General features: G+C 34.5%; 1 protein-coding gene across 1 annotated transcript; it reads left to right on the forward strand.

Annotated features, from left to right (window-relative positions):
* The first annotated feature begins 497 nt into the window (after positions 1–497).
* LOC121411492 (endothelin-converting enzyme 1-like) lies at positions 498–26,472 on the forward strand. Its single transcript, XM_041604257.1, has 17 exons — positions 498–607; positions 8,268–8,442; positions 9,585–9,718; positions 11,024–11,203; positions 12,024–12,152; positions 13,284–13,466; positions 15,122–15,175; positions 15,713–15,877; positions 16,291–16,377; positions 18,510–18,634; positions 19,214–19,436; positions 20,043–20,219; positions 21,183–21,286; positions 21,848–21,958; positions 22,744–22,936; positions 23,620–23,861; positions 24,530–26,472. The coding sequence occupies exons 2-17, from the start codon at positions 8,304–8,306 to the stop codon at positions 24,627–24,629; spliced, it is 2,346 nt and encodes a 781-aa protein (XP_041460191.1). The 5' UTR covers positions 498–607; positions 8,268–8,303; the 3' UTR covers positions 24,630–26,472.
* Positions 26,473–26,479: the final 7 nt, after the last annotated feature.

The following is a 26,479-nucleotide window of genomic DNA, read 5'->3' on the forward strand; positions in this document are numbered from 1 at the left end:
AAAGTTTATTGTAAAAATAGCAGAAAAATAATAAAAAATATTGCTGAAGGTTTGAGAAAAATTCATCAAGTAATTAAAAAGTTATTAGAATTTCAATTATTTGATTTGTGACGTCATATGCGAGCAGCATTCCTACATAGCGAATGGTAAAAAATCAATGAAATGTCATTTTCTCAGAAAATTGAAAATGGTTTTCACTGTAACTTTTGTATATCAATAGACAAATCCTTTCACACCCGATCGTGAATAGAAAACAAAATTAAGTCATCAGGAACCATACAAAATTTGAAATTCATGCATTTTATATTACATAACACATGGGGCAGCTGCTCGTTTATGACGTCACAAATCCAAAACTTTGAACTCTAATAACTTTCTTACTCTTCAACAGATTTTCCTCAAACCTTCACCAATATTTTTTACTATTTTTTCTGCTATTTTTACAACAAAGTTTTCTTCAGGGTGAAATTCCCCTTTAAGTCAATCCATGTACACCTACAGTCTGACGTGACGTCATCGCCGGGGTCGAGTCGTCTGCGTTCGTTCGTCAAATTGCAAGTTCTTACCTTTGTTTCGAAGGAGTTAAAGACTTCACATTTAAAGAGAGGTAAATTCATGTGTTTGCTTTTTAATTAAATCCCCATTGTGCCTCATATGCATCTAGCATAAATGCCTAGAAAGATCTATCTTTCAGACTTTTTCGTCAATCAACTTTAGTTTTAGAGACGCTTCGATGCTTAGTCCCATGCCTGTTAGTTGATGTACCGGTAATGTATAACTTATGAAGGACTTGTCTGGACTCCAGACTCAGAGTCCAGTGTCATGACATGAGTGTGGTCTCTGGAGAAAGAATATGGAATTAAAGAAAAGGGAGGGGAAAGGGGGAAATGTAAAGAACGTTAAAAGGGTTAGAACTATAGAGAGGTGTAAGAAAATGAGGGAGAAAAGTAAAGGAAGTGGAGAGAGAAAGAAGAAAAGGGTGTAAAACTAAAAAGTTTACTTAATGTAACAAATAACATGTAAATTAGACCAAAAACTTCAGTCTCTGTTGTTATGTTGGTTGTTCCGCTGAACTTGGCTCCACTCACCAAAATACAGAGACCGAAGTTCTAGCTCGATCTGTACTTGGGACTCAATCAATGGCCATATGTTTATGTATTAAGTTCGGATAAAACAAATTGAAGTTGCGCGACAGCCGAAGTAAGTCGCTGTTTTTTCCCTGTTTTGGTGCATTTCAGGCCAAAACGGAATAATAACTTTATTTTGGTACAGTTCTTTTTATATATTTTTATGAAATAAAGACAAAAATCGATGAGCCCCGTTAGGGGGATTTTGCAATGTTAACCCCCTAATGGTGGCTGCACAATAGCGAGCCGTCTGTGTACGAGGAGAAATTTTTCAAAAATTTGAAAATGTTAAGAAAATCCTCGAAATGGACGGCTGCCAGCTGTCTACATGTAAATGAACCTTGTTCATGGAATGAGTGCACTTAGTGTAGACAAAAAGCTTTGGTCTCTGTTGTTGGTTGTTCCGCTGACCTCCGTTGGCTCCACTCACCAAATACAGAGACCGAAGTTCTAGCTCGATCTGTACAGAGACTCAATGTCCATATGTTTATGTATTAAATTTGGATCAACCAGGGAAGTGGGAGTTGCGTGACAGCCGAAGTAAGTCACTGTTTTCCCCTATTGAGTTTATTTTTTCCCATTTTGGAGCATTTTAGGCCAAAACAGAATAATAATCTATATTTTGGTCCAGTTCTTTTTATATATTTTCATGAAATAATTTTTTAATATGTAAACAAAACTCCTCGAAACAGAACACTGCATGCTAACTTAGTAAAATGGGAAGACAAGAGATGAAAATCAAGTTCAAGAAATAAAAGAAGGCGGGGCCAGGGGAAGAAAGAGAAGGGATATAAAACAAATGAGGGAGAAAGGGAAAGGAATCTACTAGTGACAAAGGGAGCCAGCATGTAGCATTGATTTAAGTAGGAAAAGAAGAAAGAAATGTCAAGAGCAAGTGAAAGAAAGAGATAAGAACAGAAAGGGAGTATGAATAAAGATCAATGGTGGAAAATTAAATTGTAAGAAAATTGTCTAGACCTATTTTTAATGTAGAAAAAATAAAAGAATTAAATTTACTTCAGAGCCAAGTTATATGATGAGGAGCTGGGCAATTCCACAGGTTGGTGGACATGAGCTTAAAAATTCAAATTCAATATTTTCTTGAATTTTTAATACTTTAAGTCCTTCATACATGATAGTTTCAGGAACAAGAAATAAAAAGTTAATTTTCATATGTATACTTTGGAAAAAAATGGTCAAAAGTTGTGTCTTCCATTCTGTACCAAAATACAAGAAAAATAGTGAAAAATGAAATATGCCTTATTACCATTTTGTTATTGCAACAACATACCACTTTATATATTTCTGAAGTTTAGAAGAGTCAAATTACTTAAAATACACAACAGCTTTTCAAGTAAATTTGTACTCATTCAAAAATGAATATTGCAACCTGCTCAGGTGATGTAACGTGAGTAACCGAAAAAACTGACTTTGTTTTCTGAGAGAAAAATTCTTCACAGTTAATTGGTGGGATTTTAAATTCTCTTCTTTCAAACAATCTTTGACACAGTGATGACTATCAAAATTACTAAAAAGTACAATTTTTTTAGTAACTTTGTAACGTGAGTAACCACCATGTAATGTGAGTAACCAGTAAAAATTATTCAGTTAGGTAACATTTTCTGTGGGATGTCAAGTTTTAAGTCTCATGGTGAGTTGTGAAGTTATTTTTGATTAATCAAAAGCAAAATGAGGGTACACCTCTTTGATGTGACTCTTTGTTCATCAAAATATCAGTGGTCATACAATCACACAAAAAATTGAATATTAGTAGAAATATTCACAATGCTAGAGTAGAGAGACAATGCATTAGTAAGACTTGGTTTCAATTAACCAAACTTTAAAGAGTGTTTGAACAACACATTGAATGCCCTTACTTGTAACCCTATCTAGGCCAGGGTATTTTGGGAGTTGATATTGCCCGGGGGAGGGGGGGGTGGGGGGCCTCCCAGGCCCCCCTTGAGATCTCGGCCATTGGCCGCACGATCATGCCGAAAATTTGCACGCAGGTTGTCTTGGACATAATCTACAATACTATACAGTAATCTATTTCATGCAAATTGGTATTAAGCGATTATGCTAATTTATGCATAATTAGTAAGCGAAATCATACTTTTCCCTCCTACTCCCTAATAAAGCTCCAATTGTTCCAATATTTTGTATAAAATCTCTTTTTGATGTTCCTAGCAATGAATTTTACACACATTATTGAATTTTTAATGACATGTGTGTTGTTAACCATACATGGACAAAATGTAACGTGAGTAACCGTAACGTGAGTAACCATATTATCTGCACCTCAAGTAAAAACCATGTGTTCTTTATTTTTCTAATTATATACAAAGTTTGTCTCCCTAATATACTTCTTTGAAATGAATATAATCAACTTTCATAAAAGCCTTGTATGAGGAGACTTTTCACTTATGTTGACTTTTCATTTTATGCATGTCCAAATCATGTAACGTGAGTAACCGACACATTCCAAAGATTTGCCAGGAGCATAATAGAATTTCCCAAGTTTTGTTTTTATACAAAGGATAGTCAGACTGTGTACTTTGTTGTGATAAGGAGATGTTTAGTTCCTATCAATAATAATGGAGTTACAGCTCCAAGTATGAGTCAAGGTGTCTCCAAATGTACCGGTAATATGAGTAACCGTGGAATAGCCCAGCTGTAATGGAAACTGACTGTGTAAGAAATTCAAGAATTTGTCCCCTAGAACAAGAGAAATTAAGCCAAACGTTGCCAACCTTATTTCACCACACAGAGTAGAACAGAACAAGGTTATATCATAACCTTGTTCATTGAATGAGTAAGGAGAAAAAGAAAAAACAAGAAAGAGGTAAAATTGCCTATGTTTACATATATAACCAAAGTACATGTAAGTAAAATGAACAGTGGTCAGCTCTAAATGGACAAATTTCATTAAATGTTGCAAGAATAAAGTGCGGCAAAGCCAGCAATCATGTTGCATAATTAAAATGAAAGATAGCAGATTGAATAATTCATAACTCTCAATTTTCACTTAAAAAATTGGGTCTTGTCTTTTTGTTATTATCCACAATCACAGTGACTAATTTAGTTATACTTGTATGAAAACTTCAAGAGCTTGAATTTTTAATCCTAAAGGAATCAAGATATATGATTATTACTTTATTAGTGAATCGTTTGAGAAAGGCAATGATGCAACAGTATAGAGATAAAGTTATCAAGAATAACTTTGCATTACTCCAAGCCATAGGGAAAAGAGAATTGCCATTGCTATAATATCTCAAGATTAACATAGCTAAGATATGTATTTTAAACCTACTACTGCTAGGAGTACTACTACTACTACTTCTACTACTACTACTACTTCTACTACTACTACTACTACTACTACTACTACTACTACTACTACTACTACTACTACTACTACTACTATTACTACTACTACTACCTACTACTACTACTACTACTACCAATACCACTAGTGCCACAACTACTACCCAACCACCACCACTACTACTACTTTTACTCCTCCTCATCCTACTACTACTACTGCTACTACTACAATATTCATTGAAGTGACATTACATGATTAATGGGAAATCAGTGCTGATTGTATCATAAAAGGTTGTTGTGTACACGTAAGCAAATAAGCATACATGTTATTGAAAGGTGTACTTGTTGATATTTGTGCCTCTGTCTGCTAAAAATGCCTATCTGTACAAGTTTTGTTCTCATGGTAATGAAAGAATCATTTTATGAATTAATTGCAAACTTGGTCCAAGTTTTGGGTGTTAGGGGTCAAACTTCAAAGTGATATATATACAGGAAATAATGGCAAAGCTTCAGGGGGGGTGATTCATAAATTAAACCTATTGTCAAAAGATAGGGATAGTGTCGTCCGTCATCCCCCATTCAATCAACAGGGATATTTGGTGATGAGTAACTTCATAATGATGATATGATATTCATATTGGATAATGAATGATATGATTTTTTTTAATGAAATTAAAAACTTTATTATCCCCATAATAGAGGCCACTGGTGCATAACAAATACAAATACTTAGTACATGTAATTGCAAAAGAGATGAAGTTTACAAATGATATCATACGTATATCATGACATGTCAGCAGATACAATCAATTTGATTTTTAACACCAGCAGGGTTAATGTTTATTAATAGTAAATAATAACAAATGAATTTTGATACCAAGGGGGGGGGGATCAGGGGCATGCATTTGATGATTCAATAAGAAATCTTGATTCATTAACAAGGTAAATCAAGTTAATGAATTCATTTGATTATACCTTCTGCATGAGTTTCGTTTTCCGGAATAATAAAGTTTTGAAAATTGGAGTAAAGAATTATTGAATAATTTAATCAATGAATGTTGAGTCTTGTTTTATTTTCGAAGATTTAGAATCTGGATATGATTATAGGGGGTGGATACGATAAACTACTCGCTTCTTGGTCTTTGTATATGTCACTTATTATTTTGCACTTTGTAAAATGAAACTTTGGTTCATAAACAGTTCATCTAACCATATAGACCAAGCGGTGTTAGTCCAACTGGATATCATAGCCTAGCTGGATATTAGACCAAATGGCTAGTAAACATTCTGGTTGTATATGATCTAGAATTAGACCATCAAATGGAATATAGACAAAGTGTGTGTATACCAAGTGGGTTTTATTAGACCAAGTAGCAACATACCAATATGATCTACCCTGCATGAAAACGATTACTTACAACTTTGCAATATTATTACTCTAGATGGTCACACTAATTATGTTTGTATTTCCTGATAGGGATGTACACGTATTTGGTGAAACCTAAACAGCTGGTAAAAACCACACAAAATCCCATTGTGTTTGCTTATTACGGCATGTGGGACAAAGTTTCATGATTGAGAGGAATAAATGGGCCTACCGTGTGTAGTATTTAATAGTATTATATTGTTCAGCATCGAAGTGTGTCATATAGTGGTTCAATTCATTTAACCAAATTACCGAAAAATAAGTGATTGTGTGGTACTTGCGTATAGGAAGATATGTTTACATTGTCAATGGCAACATGATCAAAGTAAGTGATTCATTTAAATATCTATTGGGGTACAGTGTCATTTAAATTTTGATCAGGAATGTATATTGCATTGTTCTCTAGCCTGAAATTTATGTATTTAAATTGATATTCATTTGTTGGCATTAAAAAGGGTAGATGTTGAACAGAGAGGAAGGAGGATTGAAAGGAGGAAGATTAAAAGTGAGAAAGGGGGCAAGATAATGACAAAGGAAAGAAAGGTTAACATGAAGAAATGTTAAAAAGAAGAAATCAAGAAAGAGAAAGAAGTGAAGAAGAAAAAATAGAGGACAGGTGGATTATGCAAAGTTTCAGAAAGAAGGGAGGAGAGAGAATATGAGGATGGAAGAGAAGAGGATGGAAAACAAGACTGAGAAAGAAGAAGAAAAAGAAGAAGATAATGAAAAGATGAGAAGAAAAAGAAGGAAAAGAAGAAGGAGGAGTAGAAGAAGAAGAAAAGAAAGAAAAAGAAAAGAAGAATAACAAGTAGGAGGAGGAGAAGGGGAGGAAGAAGAAAAGGAAAAAGAAGAAAAGAAGAATGAGGGGGAGAAGAAGAAGGAGAAGAAAGGAGAGAAAAGGATGAAACAAGGAAAGCAAACTTAAGAATTAATAGGCCTTATCCTAGGTTAAAAGGAGTGCATGTAGAAGAAAAGAGGGAATACCATACTACAGTACTAGCATACATGCTAATTTTAGCTATTTTGACCAGATGGTACAGATTTTGTAATTAACAATTTTGCTGGTATACTGTCATTTTTATGCCATTCCTGCTAATAGCACACTATGTAAACAATTTTATTATGTTCTGGATTCTTTTCAGGCTCTCTGTATATTTTTTCTGTCTCATTTAGGATCGAAAAATAAAAAAAAATTGTTCAGTAATTGTCTTGAAATAAATAGAAAGAACACAAGTCTAATATTTTCCATTTAAATTCCCATATACCATCCTGCTCTACTGGTTTATACCAAATTGATTTTTTTTATGTCTTATCTTTTCATTGCTCCTTTATCATTGTTGCGGGTTGTCTTAATCCTTGGAAGATGTCCCTTCCTCTCATTGCTCTCTGATTCCATAAATTTTCCATTTCCCACTCTTAGCAATGGTTATTTCCATTCTCCTACTGGCTCGAATTCAATTTGTTGCTTTCTACACTTATTTCTTCCTACTCATCATTTATGTATCCCAAGTTTTTGTTTACTTTTTGTTTGCCCTTTTATTTATTCCTTTATTTCTCTTGTATTGATATTTTTACGGGACTCTCACTGCATATTCCTTGGAGCCTTTAACCAACAAGCTCTGCTTTTACCTTTGGCTCCCATATCCACACCTCACATTTTCTTTCTCTGTCATTATATTACAACCATTTACAAGAATGCATTATAGTACTTTTCTTTTCTATTGTTATATTAAGTACACTTTTCATATTTTACGATATTTATTTATGCTTACCTATAATAATTTGTATTGTATAATATTATTGTTTGTCCTGTATAATATTGTTTGTACTGAGTTGTCGACATTGTTGAAAATGTGATATGTCTGATATGAATAAAACCTTGAATCCTTGTTTGAATTTAAATTTGTTTAATACCTATACAACTGGAACTTTCTCATATCAAAGTGCAATATTGTGTGCCCACTGTGTACTCTTGCATTATTATTTATTATGATAATGTATTAATTTGATGTTGTAGTTGGACTTACTTTTTATATCCACCCTGATTTCACGAAGTTGGAGTTTTGTTGAAGGCTCATTATTTCCAAGAAAATTGAGAATCATGCCAATAAACACATAGAAAGAGTGGAATATTTCGGGATACAGATGATTCAACCTTTGAGGATCAAACATTGTTATGCTGCGCCCTAAATCTTTGAAAGATGATTCACTCAAAATGAACTTCCTGTATGTTTTAGGACCCTGCTTTTTTGAGAGTCCACACCTAATGTATCAATGCCTAATTTAATTGAACACATTGTACATACATTTATATTGTTTTTATATGAAGGTTGAGTAAATGAAATGAAGTGAATTGGACCTGATATAATGTTTTGCATCTTAATTTTCAGGGCCAGTGACATTGATAGTTGGCAGTCATCATTCTAATGGCAAGATGGAAAAAGATTGGTGGACACATTGGGTGGAAGAACAACAATCCTATCACCATGAAAATAAATATGAACGATGGTTCAGATCAGCCGTTCCTGAGTCAGACCATGGACCAGGAAGATGATTATTATCTCAGTAAGCTATTTTTATTCTTCTTTTTATTAAACCAAGAAAGAGGTCATGGCCTTTTATTATTGAACTTTTTAAAGTAATCAACTTAATTATTTTCAGATAAGAATAGTGAGAATGATGATGATTATGATTAGGATTATAATAATATGATAATAGTAATTAAATGCAACATTAATTAAGTGCTTTAATGCAATGTTTGTATAGTTTACCCTGGCTTTTATATGGCTACCCTGATAATGTGCTCGAGTATGCAAGAAATTCCTTCCAACCATTTATTACACCACGGGTTAGCGAGATAATGAATGATTTTTTTTGCTTGTTTGATATAATTCGAACAATTGTTCATCTTCTTTAAGGATAGACCATCTAAAAATGATCAATAGTAATGTGCGAGAAACTCACAATCTCCCCTTCATATTATACTTGAGAACATGGTCATGTATCCTAAAAGAGGATAATTCTAGAATTGGGGGGGGGAGTGGGTGCAAAGGTACACCCGTATAATTTGAAAATATGATGGTGTAGAATTTGTTAATGAATGATTACATTTTTTTTTGCTTGTCAAATTTTTCGGACAAAAACACACCCCATAGAATTCAGACTCTGGATCTCTGGATGTGTAAATTCCCAATACCATTGTTTATCTATTATAACATACCCGAATGGTTTCTATGCTGCTGAACATCTGGATCTCTTGCCCTTTAAGTCCCAAAGGTTAAAAACTTTAAAGAATACTTTTGGGGGATCCTTTGCTCACACACATGGTCCATCTTGTGGAGCAGCCTTCATGGGGGGTGTTTCACAAAGATTTAAATATGACTCAAAATTACACTTATATTCCAATGCGTATATACAGTCTTGTTAATTAATACATTGTAGTGTGCGTCCCCTTGGCATGATCTGACCAATGTGGTCATACCATTTATAATTCATGTAACTTGACTCTAAGTCATACTTAAGAAATCTTTGTGAAACACCCCTTAAAGGCATTAAAACCAGTATCCCTCTTGAATCTTAAGAAAAAAATTGTTCAAAACATTCTGATTTAGTTAAATCTCTTTGTGTGTTAAGTTGTTATAATTATAATTATTATCATTATCATCACTATCATCATCATTTTACTATCATTACTTTTTCATGAATAGGACCTGCCTTAAGGCATGCTGTTGCAAGAGAGAAGAAGCAGGATCGCTGTTTGGCGATCATGACGCTTGTGGCTTTCATTCTTCTAGTCATAATTGCCATCTGCATAATTGCTCTCACATCCAGGCAATATGAGGTAAGCTCTTCTGCTTTGATTATGTTTAAAAATCTTGAATATTTCTGTTTCAGAATTTGCTATCCCTCATAATCCCTGTGTGAATTATTCTTACATTTAGATGATTTAACTTGACAACTTAGTGGAAAGAAATTATCTATATTCGTCTCTGTCCATTCATGATGTTGTTTCACAAGTCGCTTGTAAAGTTTAAAACGACTTTACATGCAATTAGTTAATAAAAAAGTAAAGATTGATTTATTTCCTGCAGCATTAACGAAAAATGTGACGGCATTTCAAATGATTTTATTGAATTTGAGGGAAATGAAGGAAAAGGAAAGATTTTGCTCTAAAATCTAAAAGTTAATCTGTGATGTAGACTAAACCGGTCCAAGAGAAACTATCTATTGGCAAGGCATCAATTCATAGGCCACTCTCCACCAAGGCGTTAATTGTTTCCTGGTAGAATACAAATCTCATTGACATTGACAATGAATTAGAGAGTCTAATTATTGCTAGAATTCTCCCTCTTGGAGTAGAGAGTACAGTGTAAGCAGGAATGCCAGAATCCAGTGACTGGGTTGATAATGAATCTGTAGTAAACACTTATTGATGTTTTGTTGGTGTGATAAGATCTCTATAAAGGGGATTGTTATTATTATTATTATCATTGTTATTATTAATAATGTTATTACATTTTAGTTAGTATTATCATCATTATTTTGAGGAGTAGTAGTAGTAGTAGAAGAAGTAGTAGTAGTAGTAGTAGTAGTAGTAGTAGTAATAGTAGTAGTAGTAGTAGTAGTAGTAGTAGTAGTAGTAGTAGTAGTAGTAGTAGTAGTAGTAGTAGTAGTAGTAGTTAGTAGTAGTAGTAGTAGTTAGTAGTAGTAGTAGTAGTAGTAGTAGTAGTAGTAGTAGTAGTAGTAGTAGTAGAAGTAGTAGTAGTAGTAGTAGTAGTAGTAGTAGTAGTAGTAGTAGTAGTAGTAGTAGTAGTAGTAGTAGTAGTAGTAGTAGTCGTAGAAGTAGTAGTAGTAGTAGTAGTAGTAGAAGTAGTAGTAGTAGTAGTAGTAGTAGTAGTAGTAGTAGTAGTAGTAGTAGTAGTAGTAGTAGTAGTAGTAGTAGTAGTAGTAGTAGTAGTAGTAGAAGTAGTAGTAGTAGTAGTAGTAGAAGTAGTAGTAGTAGTAGTAGTAGTAGTAGTAGTAGTAGTAGTAGTAGTAGTAGAGTAGTAGTATCAATATTATTTTTATTACTAATGTAAACTTCCATAGGGTACAATAAGAACAATAGGTTGACTCTTTCTTTTGATATTTCCTATTTTTTTTACAGAAGAAATGTCCAGTGTGTGATTCAGTGGAGAGTGCCATGAATACTAGTGTGGATCCCTGCCAGGATTTCTATGAGTACTCATGTGGTAACTGGGTTGCCAATGTGAAAGTACCAGAAGGTTACTCCAAGTGGGGAAGATTCAGTGAATTATACAACAAGAATAATGATTTACTCTTCAAGGTAAGGCCTTCAAAATTGTTTCTTTCCAACTTGGAATCAGGGTTGGTCGAATATATGCATTTGTGTTGTGTATATATGTGCGATGAAATACTCCTCATATCAAACACTCATGCACAGGGCATGGTAAAATTGAAATAGAGATTGTGGATTTGCAAAGACCATGCCATTTGCAGAGTTGCCAAGTGGTACTGATTTTCCGTATTTAGTACTAAAAATAGAGAAGAATACTGATGGTTTCATGCAAAATACTGATTTCTAAAGTTTCAGTTTATGTGTTTTCCTATGGTATTCCTGTGAAAATACTAATTTCCTCACCAAAATACTGATTTTCAGCCTTGAAAATACTGAAATGTCCTTGTTCAGGTTGGCAGCTCTGCATTTGCCACTTTTCTTTTCTACAATAAATAGTAAAAATAAATGAAAAAATTTATGAAACTCAAGGTCAGTCAGCACATTTTTTTTAATTGAATATAAAAAATTAAAGTTGATGGCAATCAAACTTTTTTTCCGCTTATTGATCAAGCTAAACCCATTATGTATTAATATAAAAACTTATGCTGAAATACATGATGAAAATTTTTTACATTGGTGTATAAATATGCCTGCAAGGGGTAGACCTATTTTTACAGAAACCCTTATAGATATATGCCAGTTTATGAGCTTTTTCAGCAATGACAAAGAGCTCTTTGATGTGTATATGCACTGCTTCAAAATGGGCAGCCTACATGATATCTGTCTGAAGCAGTAGACTAGTGAACGTGCATATCGAAAGCTTGGTACTGTTAATGAACTTCACCTTTTATTATTCTGTTTAATACAGCTATTTTCTGAGGATGGATACGAGTACAACGGAGATGACAGCGAAGCACTGAGGAAAGCCAAGGATTATTACCAAGCTTGTATGAATGAAACTGCCATTGAAGAAGCAGGTTCTGCGCCACTAAAACAGGTAATCTTAGAAGGTTTGCAGGATGGTAGAGATAACATGGGAGAGGTTTAGAGTTTACCGTGTTGTTAGTCCTGAGAAGGACTGTTGGATGTTGGAGAGATAGAGATGAAAACTGAGAGGCAAGGAAGAGGAAGATGAGGCGCGATAGCTCAGTTGGTAGAGCGGGGGATTCGTATTCCGGTGACCTGGGTTCGATTCCCACTTGGTGCGCTAGTGCCCTTTGGTAAGGCATTAATCCTCAGTACCAGGTCCTTCAGAGAAGACCTTAAGCCGTCGGTCCTCTGGTTGCTTGCTTACAAGCATTCATGCTTTCTTAGCAATCAGGTAAAAAAAATCACCAATCACCACCACCAAGATGAGATTGCCGAGTGAGAAGTATCTTTCTTGAAACCAGATAAAATTCATAAGATTGATGACGTGGATGAGATGATGAGAAACCCTGGTGGCCATGAGTGGGAGATGAGTTAAGAAGTCCTGGCAGTGATAAGAAGATGAGTGGAGATGAGTATGTGAGCAGTGGCATCTTGATGTTCCAGCAGCTCGACTGTCCGTCATTCACTTAGCCAGGCTCTGAAAATCTCCTGAAAGGATGATTGATTCTTCTTGTCTTGCCAAACTTAGATTATTCCTTCAGTGAACTTTCAGTGGTCTTTCATTAGAGTCGGTACTTCATTTGTCTTTCAGAATTCTTTTATGCAGCAAATGAACTTTCGGCAGTCTTTCCATGGACTTTCCGTGGTCTTCCAATGATCTTTTAGGTATCTATCATGAGTCTTTCAGTGATCTCTACAAAAAATTTGAGAGACCGTCGAAACACCATGGAATGACTAAAACGAAGACCACTGAAATATAATTTTGGAATTGTGTAAAGACCTCGGAGACCACTGAAAGTTAATTAAAAGACCACTGAAAGATCATGAAAGTGTCATATTCTTTTAGTGACCCTACAGCAGACTTGCTCTTTATGGAATGGGTGTTAAACTGAAGTGTGCAATGGTTTTGGGAGATTAGGTTTAAAAACAAAGTGGGTAATTGTTACCATTCCGTCTAGGATAGAGATCTAATAAGTAAGGAGATAGTTTAGCAGAATTGACACTGTGATATGTTATCTTTCTTATCTCCATGTGACAGCTACTGAACAAGCTTGGTGGTTGGAGCCTTTTACCAAAGAACACACCTGGCATTGTTGACTGGGATGAGAGCTTGTTTGATCTCACCCAAGATTTGACTGCTATACATCTTACAGATGGCTCCCCTCTCTTTGATATGAGTGTGTCCCCCGATGAGAAGAATTCAACTGTCAGGACCATCCATGTAAGTAGTTTGTATTTACTGTTTAAGGGACAGTCACACCTAGATGGGTTTTTTTATATTAGATGAGAAAATAATTGGCCATGCCCTCAACAGCATTCACTGGACAGAACATCAAGTGTTACGGCCTTTAAATTGAAGTTTGACGTTTTGGCATTGGTGTACTGTTTAAAATTAATTGTAATGGATAGTATTACAGAATGCTTTTCATAAATTCAACTATATCAAACACAGTATTCTCATATAATTCATCAAATTTCCTCCATAAATACACAAATACCTACAAAATATAAAGATTTAAAAATTTTGCCACAATCAATTGCATTGATAACCATATCAGTTTCCAATCACACCCCTTTGCATGTGAAATGTTTTGGTCAGTGCTAGATAATGTTGCTGTATTTCTGAAAATGTGTTTTCTGAAAAAAAAAGAACAAAAAGAACAAAAACACTGATTAAAGCATATTTTGTTATTTTGAGAAAATGAAATTATGAAATATATAATATATTAGGCTTTTTCAAATTCCCTGGAAGGATTCTGTAAAGTTCTTAGAAGTTATGATACAAGGCTAGTTGGTAATACAATCATTCACTATAACTGGTTCTGAGACAAATCTCAGCTGTTATTAATGGTATTTTTTTATAAACTCAGATAAGGTTTTGTGTTGGAGAAGGCAATATGAATTCTGCTTCTAAAGCCAAAACAAGCACCAACACCGATCTTAAAATCACCCACCCAATAATGAGATTATCAAAAATAAATCATATATGAACTTTTGGTATTAAACAGACATTTGCTCATACTCCATGACCAAAAATATTGAGAAAGAAATATAAAGCAGTATAAAGCTATTGAAATTGGCAATTATTTGTAAGCATAAAAAATGATGTTGATATTGTAAATTCTAATTTCATATCAAATTCATTATTATAATTTCATATCAAATTTATTATTATAATTTCATATCAAATTTATTATTCTAATTTCATATCAAATTTATTAATAATTGATAAGCTAAAAGGACTCTGAGGCATATCAGAAATGATTTGCACAGAAATTCACGTGTGAATCTGAATCCACTCTCATTTCAGGGATCAGTGAGAGATGCTTGACAAAGAATACAAAATAATTACTAATGAGCCATTTGTCAAATGAGCACGGTTGTTGTGTCACAAACCAGTCTTGTCCAATTTTTCTTCGCAACCTGATTTTGACATTAAAATTTCGAACTTGTCTTGCTCATTAGTCCGTGAAGTGTACGTCTCATATTAGGTATCAAAATATAGAGGAATAATTGAATTGTATGTTGATGTAAATCAAATATCATCAATCATTTGCCTTCAAAGAAAAATACATGGGAATCTTGGTTTTCTTTTTTTGTGGGATGCACTGTACAGTGAAACCTGTGTATAAAGACCATCAAAGGGAGACGAGGCTGGTGGTCTTTATTAACAGGTTTTTGTAATACATGTTTCAGTGCAGAAACCTATTCAATTGAAACAAGTCTGTGGTCTTTTCAGACAGGTGATTCTTCTATGTGGTTGATTGCTATATTAGGTTTCTCTGTCGTTGTACATGAGAGCAGATACTTGAAACCAATAAACAGTTCGTCCTATTTTTTAACTTCAATGTTTTAATCATTTTTGTTTCTCTACAGTTTTTCCAGGATGGATTAGGCTTTGCTATGGACCTCTATTCTGATAATGACACGGTAAGAGTGGATTTTGCTTTCCTTGATTGAAGGGGAACCTAATCTTTGATATTTTATTGTGGTTTGTGTAAATGGGGAAAAGTAGTGAGGAAGTAGAAAATTATGGCTGTCGTGAAGGGTCATACAGTTGAGGCCAAAAAATTGACATACACCCATGGAATTCAGTGAAATTTGTATGCTTCCCAAACATCGTAATATTTACTATATCTTCAAAAATAGAAATTATACCATGAAGATTTGGTATCAAATGAAAGAGCATATTAAGATCTTTCACAAGATTGGGATGCTGTTGGATTTAAAGTGTATTTCAGGTGGAATTTTCTATGAAGAAAAAAAAAGTAATATTTGTGATAAATGAATTCTATTATTATATTTTCAAACATTGTTAGAAATATATAAATGATCAAAATCGAATCTATGATTGCAGTAGCATTGAACAATAAAATATACACAGTGATTGAGTCATTATGATAACAATGATCAAAACAATTGTTATGCAAAGTAAAATAACAAAAGAATTATGTTCTTTTTTTTCAGACACATGAGGAAGCCTATGCTTCTCTTGGTGCTAAAGTAGCGGTACTTCTCTCTCTATCTGATGACGAAACTATGGTCTTAGAGAATATAACACACCACTCCAATTATGCACCAGCCCTAGAAAAGATGAGAAAAATAGTAGAGTTTGAAGCAAAAATTAGTGAAGTAAGTGAATCATTTATTTGAATATGATTTTTTTAAATATTTGTGTGTTTTAGTGTAATGCCCGAATGCAGACCAAATCAATATAATTTTTAAGCCATAGAAAATAGATTTTCTTTGTCCAAAATGACTCTTTCTAGATGTTTTTCAGACTCTTAAATTGGCATTCCTGGTATTTGATTGTTTTTACTTTTAATGCAGTAGAGGCATTTTGTGGAAATTGTAGAATTATAGCATTATTATATCTATGTTATTTGATTGTTGTTGCTTTGAGCTTTTTTTTTCTGTGTGTGTTTCTGGGCTGTTACTGCAGTTAACTACCTCTAATCATAATAATCTTTATCATTAACCCTCCATTGATGATATTTTTCTGTCCATTGTCATATGTATATTTTCATTTTTTATTCTCTATACAGATATTTGTGCCTAAGAATATAGCTGTAGATCCTTCTAAAACATACAATAAGATGACTTTGGGAGAGTTTGCTGATAAAATACCTCGGGTAAGCCACCCCTCCTGTCTTATGTAAGTGTTTGTTGTAACCAGATTGATCCTTGTAAAACCGGGCTATTTTATCATATTTTTAAGAAAAACCTAGATTTTTTTTCAATTCCTTTTTTATAAATACTCAGTAAAATTGGTGAATGATACATTCTTGATCTGATTGGATTTTAGGGTTACACAGGCTTCCTAGCCCATCAGGGAAATCGGGGAAAATTATTTTACTTTTTTCCAGTTAGGGTTAAATCAGGAAATTTGATTTTAAATGCCTCAAATCAGGGAAAAATAAGGAATTTGATCAATCCAAAGGTCGAAAGCATGGCTATCAGTCAGACTCTGTTATGTTTTGTTGCATATCAAAAAAACATCCATTGAATGACTGGTTATGGTGGTACTAATGAGTTTTACATTATTGTTTTTATACTGATAATACATGTAAGTCAAGTGCAACAACTTAGAAATCATGCAAAACTGGAAATGGGTTTTTGTCTCACCTGCGAAGCAGAGTGAGACTATAGGCGCCGCTTTTCCGATGGCGGCGGCGGCGTCAACATCAAATCTTAACCTGAGGTTAAGTTTTTGAAATGTCATCATAACTTAGAAAATATATGGACCTAGTTCATGAAACTTGGACATAAGGTTAATCAAGTATCACTGGACATCCTGCATGAGTTTTATGTCACATGACCAAGGTCAAAGGTCATTTAGGGTCAATGAACTTTGGCCGAATTGGGGGTATCTGTTGAATTCCCATCATAACTTTGAAAGTTTATGGATCTGATTCATGAAACTTGGACATAATAGTAATCAAGCATCACTGAACATTTTGTGCAAGTTTCAGGTCTCATGATTAAGGTCAAAGGTCATTTAGGGTCAATGAACTTTGGCCGAATGGGGGTATCTGTTGAATTACCATCATAACTTTGAAAGTTTATGGATCTGATTCATGAAACTTGGACATAAGAGTAATCAAGTATCACTGAACATCCTGTGCGAGTTTCAGGTCACATGATCAAGGTCAAAGGTCATGTAAGGTCAATGAACTTTGGCCATGTTGGGGTTTTTTGTTGAATAACCATCATATCTCTGTACGTTTATTGGTCTAGTTCATAAAAAGTGGACATAAGAGTAACCATGTATCACTGAACATCTTGTGCGAGTTAGAGTAGTTTTCAAAGTCAGCACTGCTGCTATATTGAACTGCGTGATGCAGGTGAGACGGCCAGAGGCATTCCACTTGTTATAATTATCAGGGAATTTTGTTTTCTTGAAAAGCTGGGAACCCTGTTACAAGGTGAAAAGTCACTGAGGTCGTCATTTGAAAATTTGAGAAATTAGGTGTTATATATTCTTGATCTGCCAGTGGGGAGGCACCAGTGTCGATAATCAATCTACCGTGTGAGTAAAAAAAATTTGACACTTGACAAGTCCCCAATTTAATGAAAAAATATGTCATGAAGGCATAAATCATTATATATGGCTGGAAAGAGTGTCTTTTCCCAAATGATTTGATACCATATTCATGTGGTATGTCTTCACGCTTAGATAATCAGTAGGTATTCTTTTTAGTGATGTAAATTTTGATTTGCACCAAAGTAGGGCATGACTGCAATGAATGAATCCAGATGCCAATGACGTCATAATCCGACATGAGTTAGATATAATTTGCAAATCCTTTTTCAATGAAAATAACTTGAGAATCGATACTAAAAATTGTTTATTGTTTAAACAATTATAAGGTAAATTATTGAAAAGATGTTTTGAAATGGATTTTAATGCAACCCTTGTAGGATTAGGACATCATTGACATCTGGATTCATTCATTGCAGTCATGCCTTACTTCACTGCAAAGAATACATCCTGATAATCCAAGCGTTTAAACATACCACAATAATATGGTATCAAATTATCTGGGTGAACATACTCTTTTAGGCCTAATATAATAATTATGTCTTCATGACATATTATTCCTGATATTTGGGATTTGTGAGGTGTCAATTTTTTTTTACTCACAGAGTAGTTTCTTTTTTATCCAAACCTTTATATCCATTCACTGCCTCTTTTTTTCATACATTAAGATGATAATAATCATTGCAATATTTAAAGATTGATTTTATATTTATTGTTTTGCAGATCAATATGAGCTATTATTTGAATAAGATGTTTGCTACCACAATACCTCTTGATCGGACCATCTTAGTGCCTACCTTGTCATATTTTGTGAAGTTGAATGATCTTTTGATACAGACTGACAATAGGTAAGCCAATATTACTCTTTGTGGTGAAATGTGTCTGTATTGCAAAATTGCCTATAGTCCCTAAGTAATAGAGGCTGCAAGAGGCAGCCCCTATTTGGACAGAAAGACAAACCAAAAATTTTGTTTAGCCCCATCTCCCTCTTTTTGTGAAAGTGTGTCTATTGGGTTTTGTTATGCAGAGATACCATCTGTTACCCTATATTGCAGTATTTTATACTATTTTTAGATATGGGGGGGGGTTGAGATGGAGTGAATTAAGACTTGTTATAATTTTATTGAGAGTTTATGGGGCACTTAATCTTTAACTCTTTGTTCTTGCATTAAATTCCATCATCATTTATATCTTAATTTACTGGGTAATATTTAGCAAAGATAATGAAAGTATGAGCAATAATCACACTTGAATTTCCAGGTACACATAGTATATAATGTGCCAATCGTATTGGTCAGGGCATGCTCATAAGATATCAATGACATTATGCATTTGAGTGCATTATGCACTGTCTTCAGCATGACATTTAGGTATACCGGTACTAAAAATTTTTTGAACACCCCACCCCCCCCACTCCCATTCTTCAGAATTCTGGCTGATTACCTGACGTGGAATGCAGTCAGGCCTACCCTCAGCTTTCTCTCTGAGATCTATGAAGACATTGTCCTGGAGTACAGCAGTGTCTTCAGCGGATCCAACACATCGGTTCCTCTGTGGAAGAAGTGCCTGCACAGAACCGATGACACCTTTGCCTTTGTGACAGGCGCCCTCTTTGTCAGGGAAGTCTTCCCTCCACAGCTCAAGAATGCGGTAAGCTGATTATTTGTGGTCAATGAAAGAATCATTAATTATTGTGAAGCATGCATTGTGGACTTCAGGTTTTTGTGGATGTGTAGACCGATCTTGATGAATAATTTGAGTCTACTAATGATCTTGTCTTTACCGGCCTAGTATTGTCATTACAGTACTTGATAATTTGTTTCTAAATACACACCCTACGATTATTGTTTTATCAAATTGATTGAGTTTAAGCTGTTATTAATGTTAATAGTCCTTAGGGAATTTAAGTCTTGTTAGTCATTATGGCTCTCCAAAATATTGTAGCAGCAGATTGCTTTGTCACGACTAAAGATTTGCATGATGGTAGAATATGACATCATCTTAATTGTGCATATTTGAGGGATGATGATCTGATAAGTTTTGATACTTAAAGGTCAAAGTTCAGAGAAGTCATTATGTACATAAAAGTACTTTGATTTTGAATAATTAACCTTTAAATGTGTCCATTTCAAACACAGCTTATGCATGCATATGGGACTGACAATGATATGATCACATTTTGGGTTCATGAGGTCATGGTTACTGAGGTCATTATATACCCTAAAATATCTTGCACTTTCTATTGTCTCATTACAGACTCTGGATTTGATCCATTACGTACGAGATGCCTTTCTAGGAAACCTACCCAGTGTGACGTGGATGGATGATACTACCAAACAGACAGCAGAGGAGAAAGCTCTTGCCATCAAACCGAGGATTGGATTCCCAGACTGGATTCGAGATACAGCCAAGTTAGATGAACACTATAAGGATGTAAGTATGGTTAGATGAGTACTATAAGGATGTGATTCAAGTTTTATGAGAACAATAAAGATGTAAGTCGAGTGAGTAGTGTAATGATGTATGTCAAGTTTAGATGGGTACTAAAAAGATGTAAGTCAAGTTATATGAGAGCAATAAAGATGTAAGTCGAGTGAGTAGTGTAATGACGTAAGTCAAGTTTAGATGGGTACTATAAAGATGTAAGTCAAGTTATGTGAGAACAATAAAGATATAAGTTGAGTGAGTAGTGTAATGATGTAAGTCAAGTTTAGATGGGTACTATAAAGATGTAAGTCAAGTTATGTGAGAACAATAAAGATATAAGTTGAGTGAGTAGTGTAATGATGTAAGTCAAGTTTAGATGGGTACTATAAAGATATAAGTCAAGTTATGTGAGAACAATAAAGATATAAGTTGAGTGAGTAGTGTAATGATGTAAGTCAAGTTTAGATGGGTACTATAAAGATGTAAGTCAAGTTATATCAGAGCAATAATGATGTAAGTCAACATAGATGAGTACTATAAGGATTTAATTCAAGTTAGATGAGTACTATAAGGATGTAAGTCAAGTTAGATGAGAAATATAACAATATTAATCCAATTCCATATTTACTGTACATGTTGGTCAATAAACATTAAAATTATGAGTATGCTAAGGATGTAAGTGAAGGTAGATGAGTACTTCAAGGATTTAAATCGAGTAAGATGAGTACTGTAAGGATTTTAGCCAAGTTAGATGAGAACTATAACATTTTAATCAAGTTACATGAGGACTGTACATGTTGGTCAATAAATACAGCAAGGGTGTAATTCAAGGTAGATGAGAGCTATGAAGATGTAATTCAAGTTAGATAAATACTGTAAGGAAGTCAAAATGATGAGTACTATAAAGATGTAAATCAAGACACTTTCATGTTGCTCAGAAATGTATATTTTTGTATATATATTCTACAGGTTAATATAACAGCCTCTAGTGTATTTGAGAATGCCATGAACATCCGACAATTTTCTCTGAAATACATGAGAGACCATTTTGATGAACCTGTTGACAAGACAGAGTAAGTAATCTTTTTTCTATTTCTGTTAAGTATTTTTGTAATATTTCTATTTTCTAAATTAAATTTCTTTTGTTTATCCTATCCGATGGACGAAGTAGAGTGAATGTCGATTTTTTTTATTTATTTAGCATTGAATATTGGTCAAACTTAATTCTTGTGCACATTCAGTCTTTAAAATCAATGAATTGTAGAAGAATAAAAACTGATGAATGCATGATAAATTGACAGCGGCAGCAGCAATATCAACGTCAACTATCAACCAAGGTTAAGTTTTTGAAATGTCACTGTAACTTTGAAAGAATAAGGTCTTTTTCATGGAACTTTCTTTTTGATACTTTCAGAGTTATATCATAAAAAGGTGAAGAGAATATTTCTATAATTTGAGTAGTCAAAACTTCAGTAACAGTAAAATAAAACATTTTTTGTGTGTTTCATGTTATCATTTTTTTTTTCATTTTTTTATAAAGTGTGATATTGAATTCAAATGGGAAATGTTTATTTGAAAAGATTTTACTTCGCATCATAATAATTCAAACCTGATACCTATTTTTTGAAATATAGATGGGAAATGGGACCTGGTGAAGTGAATGCATACTACTCATCAACTTCCAATGAGATAGTCTTCCCCGCAGGCATACTCCAGGCTCCATTCTATGATATATCACTTCCAATGTAAGTAGTATTGGTTGCCCTTCTGATCATCTTAGCGAGAGTTGATCACAAACCTTACATTTGGAATCCATATTTGCCTCTTCTTAATACTGATTATTATGTATAAAAGAGTGAAAAATGACCATAATATAGATATAAAATAGCAGACAAGTAACAAGCTGTGATGGGCATCTGCTTTTTTACATCCATATTATGGTCATTCTTCACTCTTTGAAATAAGCTGCTTTTCTTAATTCTAGTATCCCCAAATATTATGCTGACACATCTTCACGATTGCTCATAACCGTATATATGTCTGTTTTGCATTCCTTCAGCAACCTTTAGTGGTTGCAGGGGCATTGTTTTTTCAGGCCTTCATCGTCTGTCTGACCTGTTTTCGTTTTGAGGTAGCGTTTTATAGATCTCAACTTCAAGCTTAGTTTGTGTATTCATATTGAAGGGATGATGTGATGTAAATTTAGGGACATTATGTCAAAAAAATATTCTAAAGAAATTCTTATTCAACATGTAATGAACTCAGTGCCCAACATTCTTCATCTGCTTCCTAATTTCATTTCTTGGTTTATTCTTGTTTCTATTGTTTCATGTAATAAGTACATAGGGACATGCTTACCTATGTGTTATGCGCTATTAAGAACTGACTATTATTATTATTAAGGTCACAGAGTTCAATATATATCGGTTTAAAGATATACCTCATTCTCATAATAATTGAAGAACCATTTGAGGAACCAACACATGGCCAATGTATGCATGTGTGTAACATGATGATGGTCTGTTTGCAGGTCAATGAACTTTGGAGCTATCGGCATGGTGATGGGACATGAACTTTCGCATGGGTTTGATAACCATGGTCGTGAGTTTGACAAGGAGGGCAACCTGAGGGACTGGTGGGGCAACGCATCGGCTCTAGCTTACAAGACCAAGACAGACTGTATGGTAGACCAGTATTCAGCCTATGAGATAGGAGATAAAAATGTGAGTATCGAGTCCTCTCTCTTGTTTTAAAACCAAGTACGCAAATATGGAATACCTACCTGTATTTTGGAACCAAAAATGTGTTGACTTGTGTACTTTGGTATCAAGTTACCACCTGCATGCTTATGGAGCTAAGACTGTATTAAGTTTGAGCCAAGAGAGTGATAAATAGAAAGTCAAATTATAACTTTTGATAGAAGATGAAATTCTATTACTTTTCAAAAATATTTCTTTTTCATGTTGTCTTTATATGTTTTGTGTAATCATAAGATCATTTCCTTTCTTTTCTGGGATGGACTGTGTCTATAACAGTTCGTAACAAAATGAGAACAATGGGTGCAATTTGTTGTCGGTGCAGGAACCCTTAGCATCACACTTACGCGCACCCCATCGGTGCAGAAACACCCTTATGCACGCAACTAAGGTCGTTTCTGCGCACGTGCAATGCGCGAAAGTGGCGCTACGGGGGTTCCTGCACCGACATGACGTATTTCACTCATAATCAAGATTTGTTATTTGCCACTTGAAATTAATGTACATGCATCCAAATTTTAGTCACACACTGTTAAAACAGCAAGAAACACTACAGTCACGTAAGGGCACTTCAGATTGCAGTTGGCGACAAAGTCACTTGTAACTTTGTAACTGCTGTAATAAAACTTGTTCCTCTTTTCATGTCACAGGTGGACGGGGTGTTCACACTAGCTGAAAACATTGCAGATAACGGTGGTCTGAAGCTAGCATTCCAGGCCTATCGGGAATGGAACCAGACATACAACGACACCATGGGGTTCATGGAGGACCTTGGTCTATCTCTAGATCAGCTATTCTTCCTTGGTTTTGGTCAGGTGTGGTGTAGTTATGCTACACCTCAGAACAGGCAAATGGCCATCTTGACAGATACCCATACAGCTGAAAAATTCAGGTAAGAGTCTTGTCTTGACCAGGGTGAAGTGTAAAATAGAATTAAGTGTGACTAAAACTTGCACTTAAAGCAGATAGTAAACTGGTTGGTGTTTCATAAAGCTGTTCCTAACTTGCGAGCCACTTTACAAACGACTGGTGACCCTTTCTTCTGAACTAAATCAACACTAATGGAAATCTTGTGTGTATTGTTTACCACAAGAAAGGATCACCAGTCATTCGTAACTTACGAACAGCTTTATTAGACACTTGCCAGGAGCCTTAATAGCACCACCTCCCTAATAAAACCCCAATCTTGGCCGGTTCCTTTTAACCCATATTGCAACATTCTGAGCAGTGCAGTATGGTGATATAATCCCATCCGGCTCACTGATCAATTCATCCATACCACAATAATTGTGTTACCAAGAAGCAAAACAAGTGGCAATCAAACCTTGGTCACTGGGATGAGAAACCCCCGCTCTACCAACTGAGCTGTCGCACCTCCATATTTTAGTACCCCCTTATTTATTCATATTTGAACTAAATATACAATGAAGTGGCCATATCACCCTACAGAAGTCAAAATGAAATATATTGTACAAGTCATATTTACAAATGTAATAAGCAAATATAATGAAAAAATGTTATAACCAATTAATAAATTTTCTATTGACTTGTATCTTACAGGGTGAATGGTGCCGTATCCAACATGCAAGAGTTTGCTAATACCTTTCATTGTCCTCTCGGGACACCTATGCATCCTGAAAAGAAATGTCAAGTGTGGTAGACCTTAACAAAGCCTGAGAATTTGGGCGATCCTCTTTATGCATCATGATCGATACTGATTGATGTTGATATTATCCCCAGATTTGAGGAGTTGAATTCAAGACAGTATAATTTCATGTGTGAGGGCACTGCAGTGGCAGACCTAGCCAGGTTGAATACAATACTGTTTCAGGGGGCTATATTGTTTTTAGACATTAGTCTGTCAGCTAGATCCATGTCTGGCGGGCTGTATGTGCTCGCATCAGATGTGCACGTATTCAAATTGCACTATAATTGCATTGTCAGTGGTTCGGTGGTCCATCTAGCTGGTTCTCATCATCTTTCCGGCAATTGATTTTCACAAAAGATTAAACGGGTTTGATGTTTGATGCTGTATTTCGTTTTCCATGACAATAGGGTGAATTATCTACATTCATGAAAGATGACAATAATACCACGACACGACTGCTGTGAATTCTCATACACTTTGCCAGCATTGAAAGGGCAATTGCATGAAAAAAGTGTAATCTGAAAGGGTGTTGTCAAATATTTGTTATGTATGGCAGGTGATGTAGCCTGCTGACACCATAGTGGATCACACTATGCTGTTTGACATTTTTAAAGGGGAAACTCACCCTGAAACCAAGTTAGTAATAGAAAAATAATAAGTAGAGAAACAAATTCATGAAGGTTCTCTGAAATTCCATGAAGGAATGAAATAATTCAGAATTTTGAATAAAAATTTGTGATGTCACATTGGAAGCTGCTGCCCTATATGGTATGCAATTTACTTTCTATGAATTCCCTATTCTAAAATGGTTTATGTGGACTGAAAAAAAAATCCTATAATCATGAATGAAATAATGAGGGTTCCATGACATTTGCTCGGGCAACAATTGCTCCGCTGTAAAGTCCACATACTAATGGAATGACTTCCTTTAAACCTGGGTGTAACACCATACCCTACCCTACACCTCACCCTAAACGTGACATAATACTCAATCGCAACCCTAACCCTCAAGCTTAGACGAAATAAAGCCCAGAGTAATTGTCTCTGGAGTAAATGTTGTGTCACCATAATAAAGAATGCATTTGTAGGATCATTACCAATCATTACCAATTTTCTGAGAAATTAGCATTTTATGGATGTCAACCACACATATAGAGGAGCTGTCCGTACATGACATCACAAAATTAAATTTTTTAAGATCCATAATTCTGTTTTTCTTTGATGGATTTTTGCCAAACCTTGTTTAATTTTATTCTCTTTATATCTTTTCTTTTACTAAAGCCCACTTGAAGCCAGGTTGGATTTTCCCTGTAAAGAGATCATTAAAAAACTTGAGAAAATTATTCAATCATGCAAAGTGAATTGTTCATTCACTAAAAAAAAATGAAACATTGCACAAACAAGTGGGTATCATAGTTTATTTTTGTTTTGTAACAAGTCATAGAGTCATTTTTATTGTGTGCGGTGTTTACTCCAGTTTTTTGAAAAAACATCATGTTCAAGAACTTGAACTTACTCTCTTTCCTCTTTACTTCCTATCTATGTACATGTATATAGTTGTAAATTATTTTTAAATCTACATTATTACTCCTCACTTACCAAAAGAATGTTTATTATATGCAGTATATCTTGAAAGAAATTACAGTGCCTTTATTTATCATATTGCCAACAATGTGATGATATCATACTCCACCAATCTCAAATTCTATCCTGATTAATTACCACTTCTCGCTTGCCATAGTTTACAATTAACCTGTTATAATATAACAGCACAGACGCAACCAATTGTGTCACAACTCTTTATACCGTACCAGGAGGATAATTTGAAAAAAGCGTGCCCAAAAATGGAATTCATACCAGTT

This window comes from Lytechinus variegatus, chromosome 3 (assembly GCF_018143015.1).
Source record: "Lytechinus variegatus isolate NC3 chromosome 3, Lvar_3.0, whole genome shotgun sequence".
Lineage (NCBI taxonomy): Eukaryota > Metazoa > Echinodermata > Echinoidea > Temnopleuroida > Toxopneustidae > Lytechinus > Lytechinus variegatus.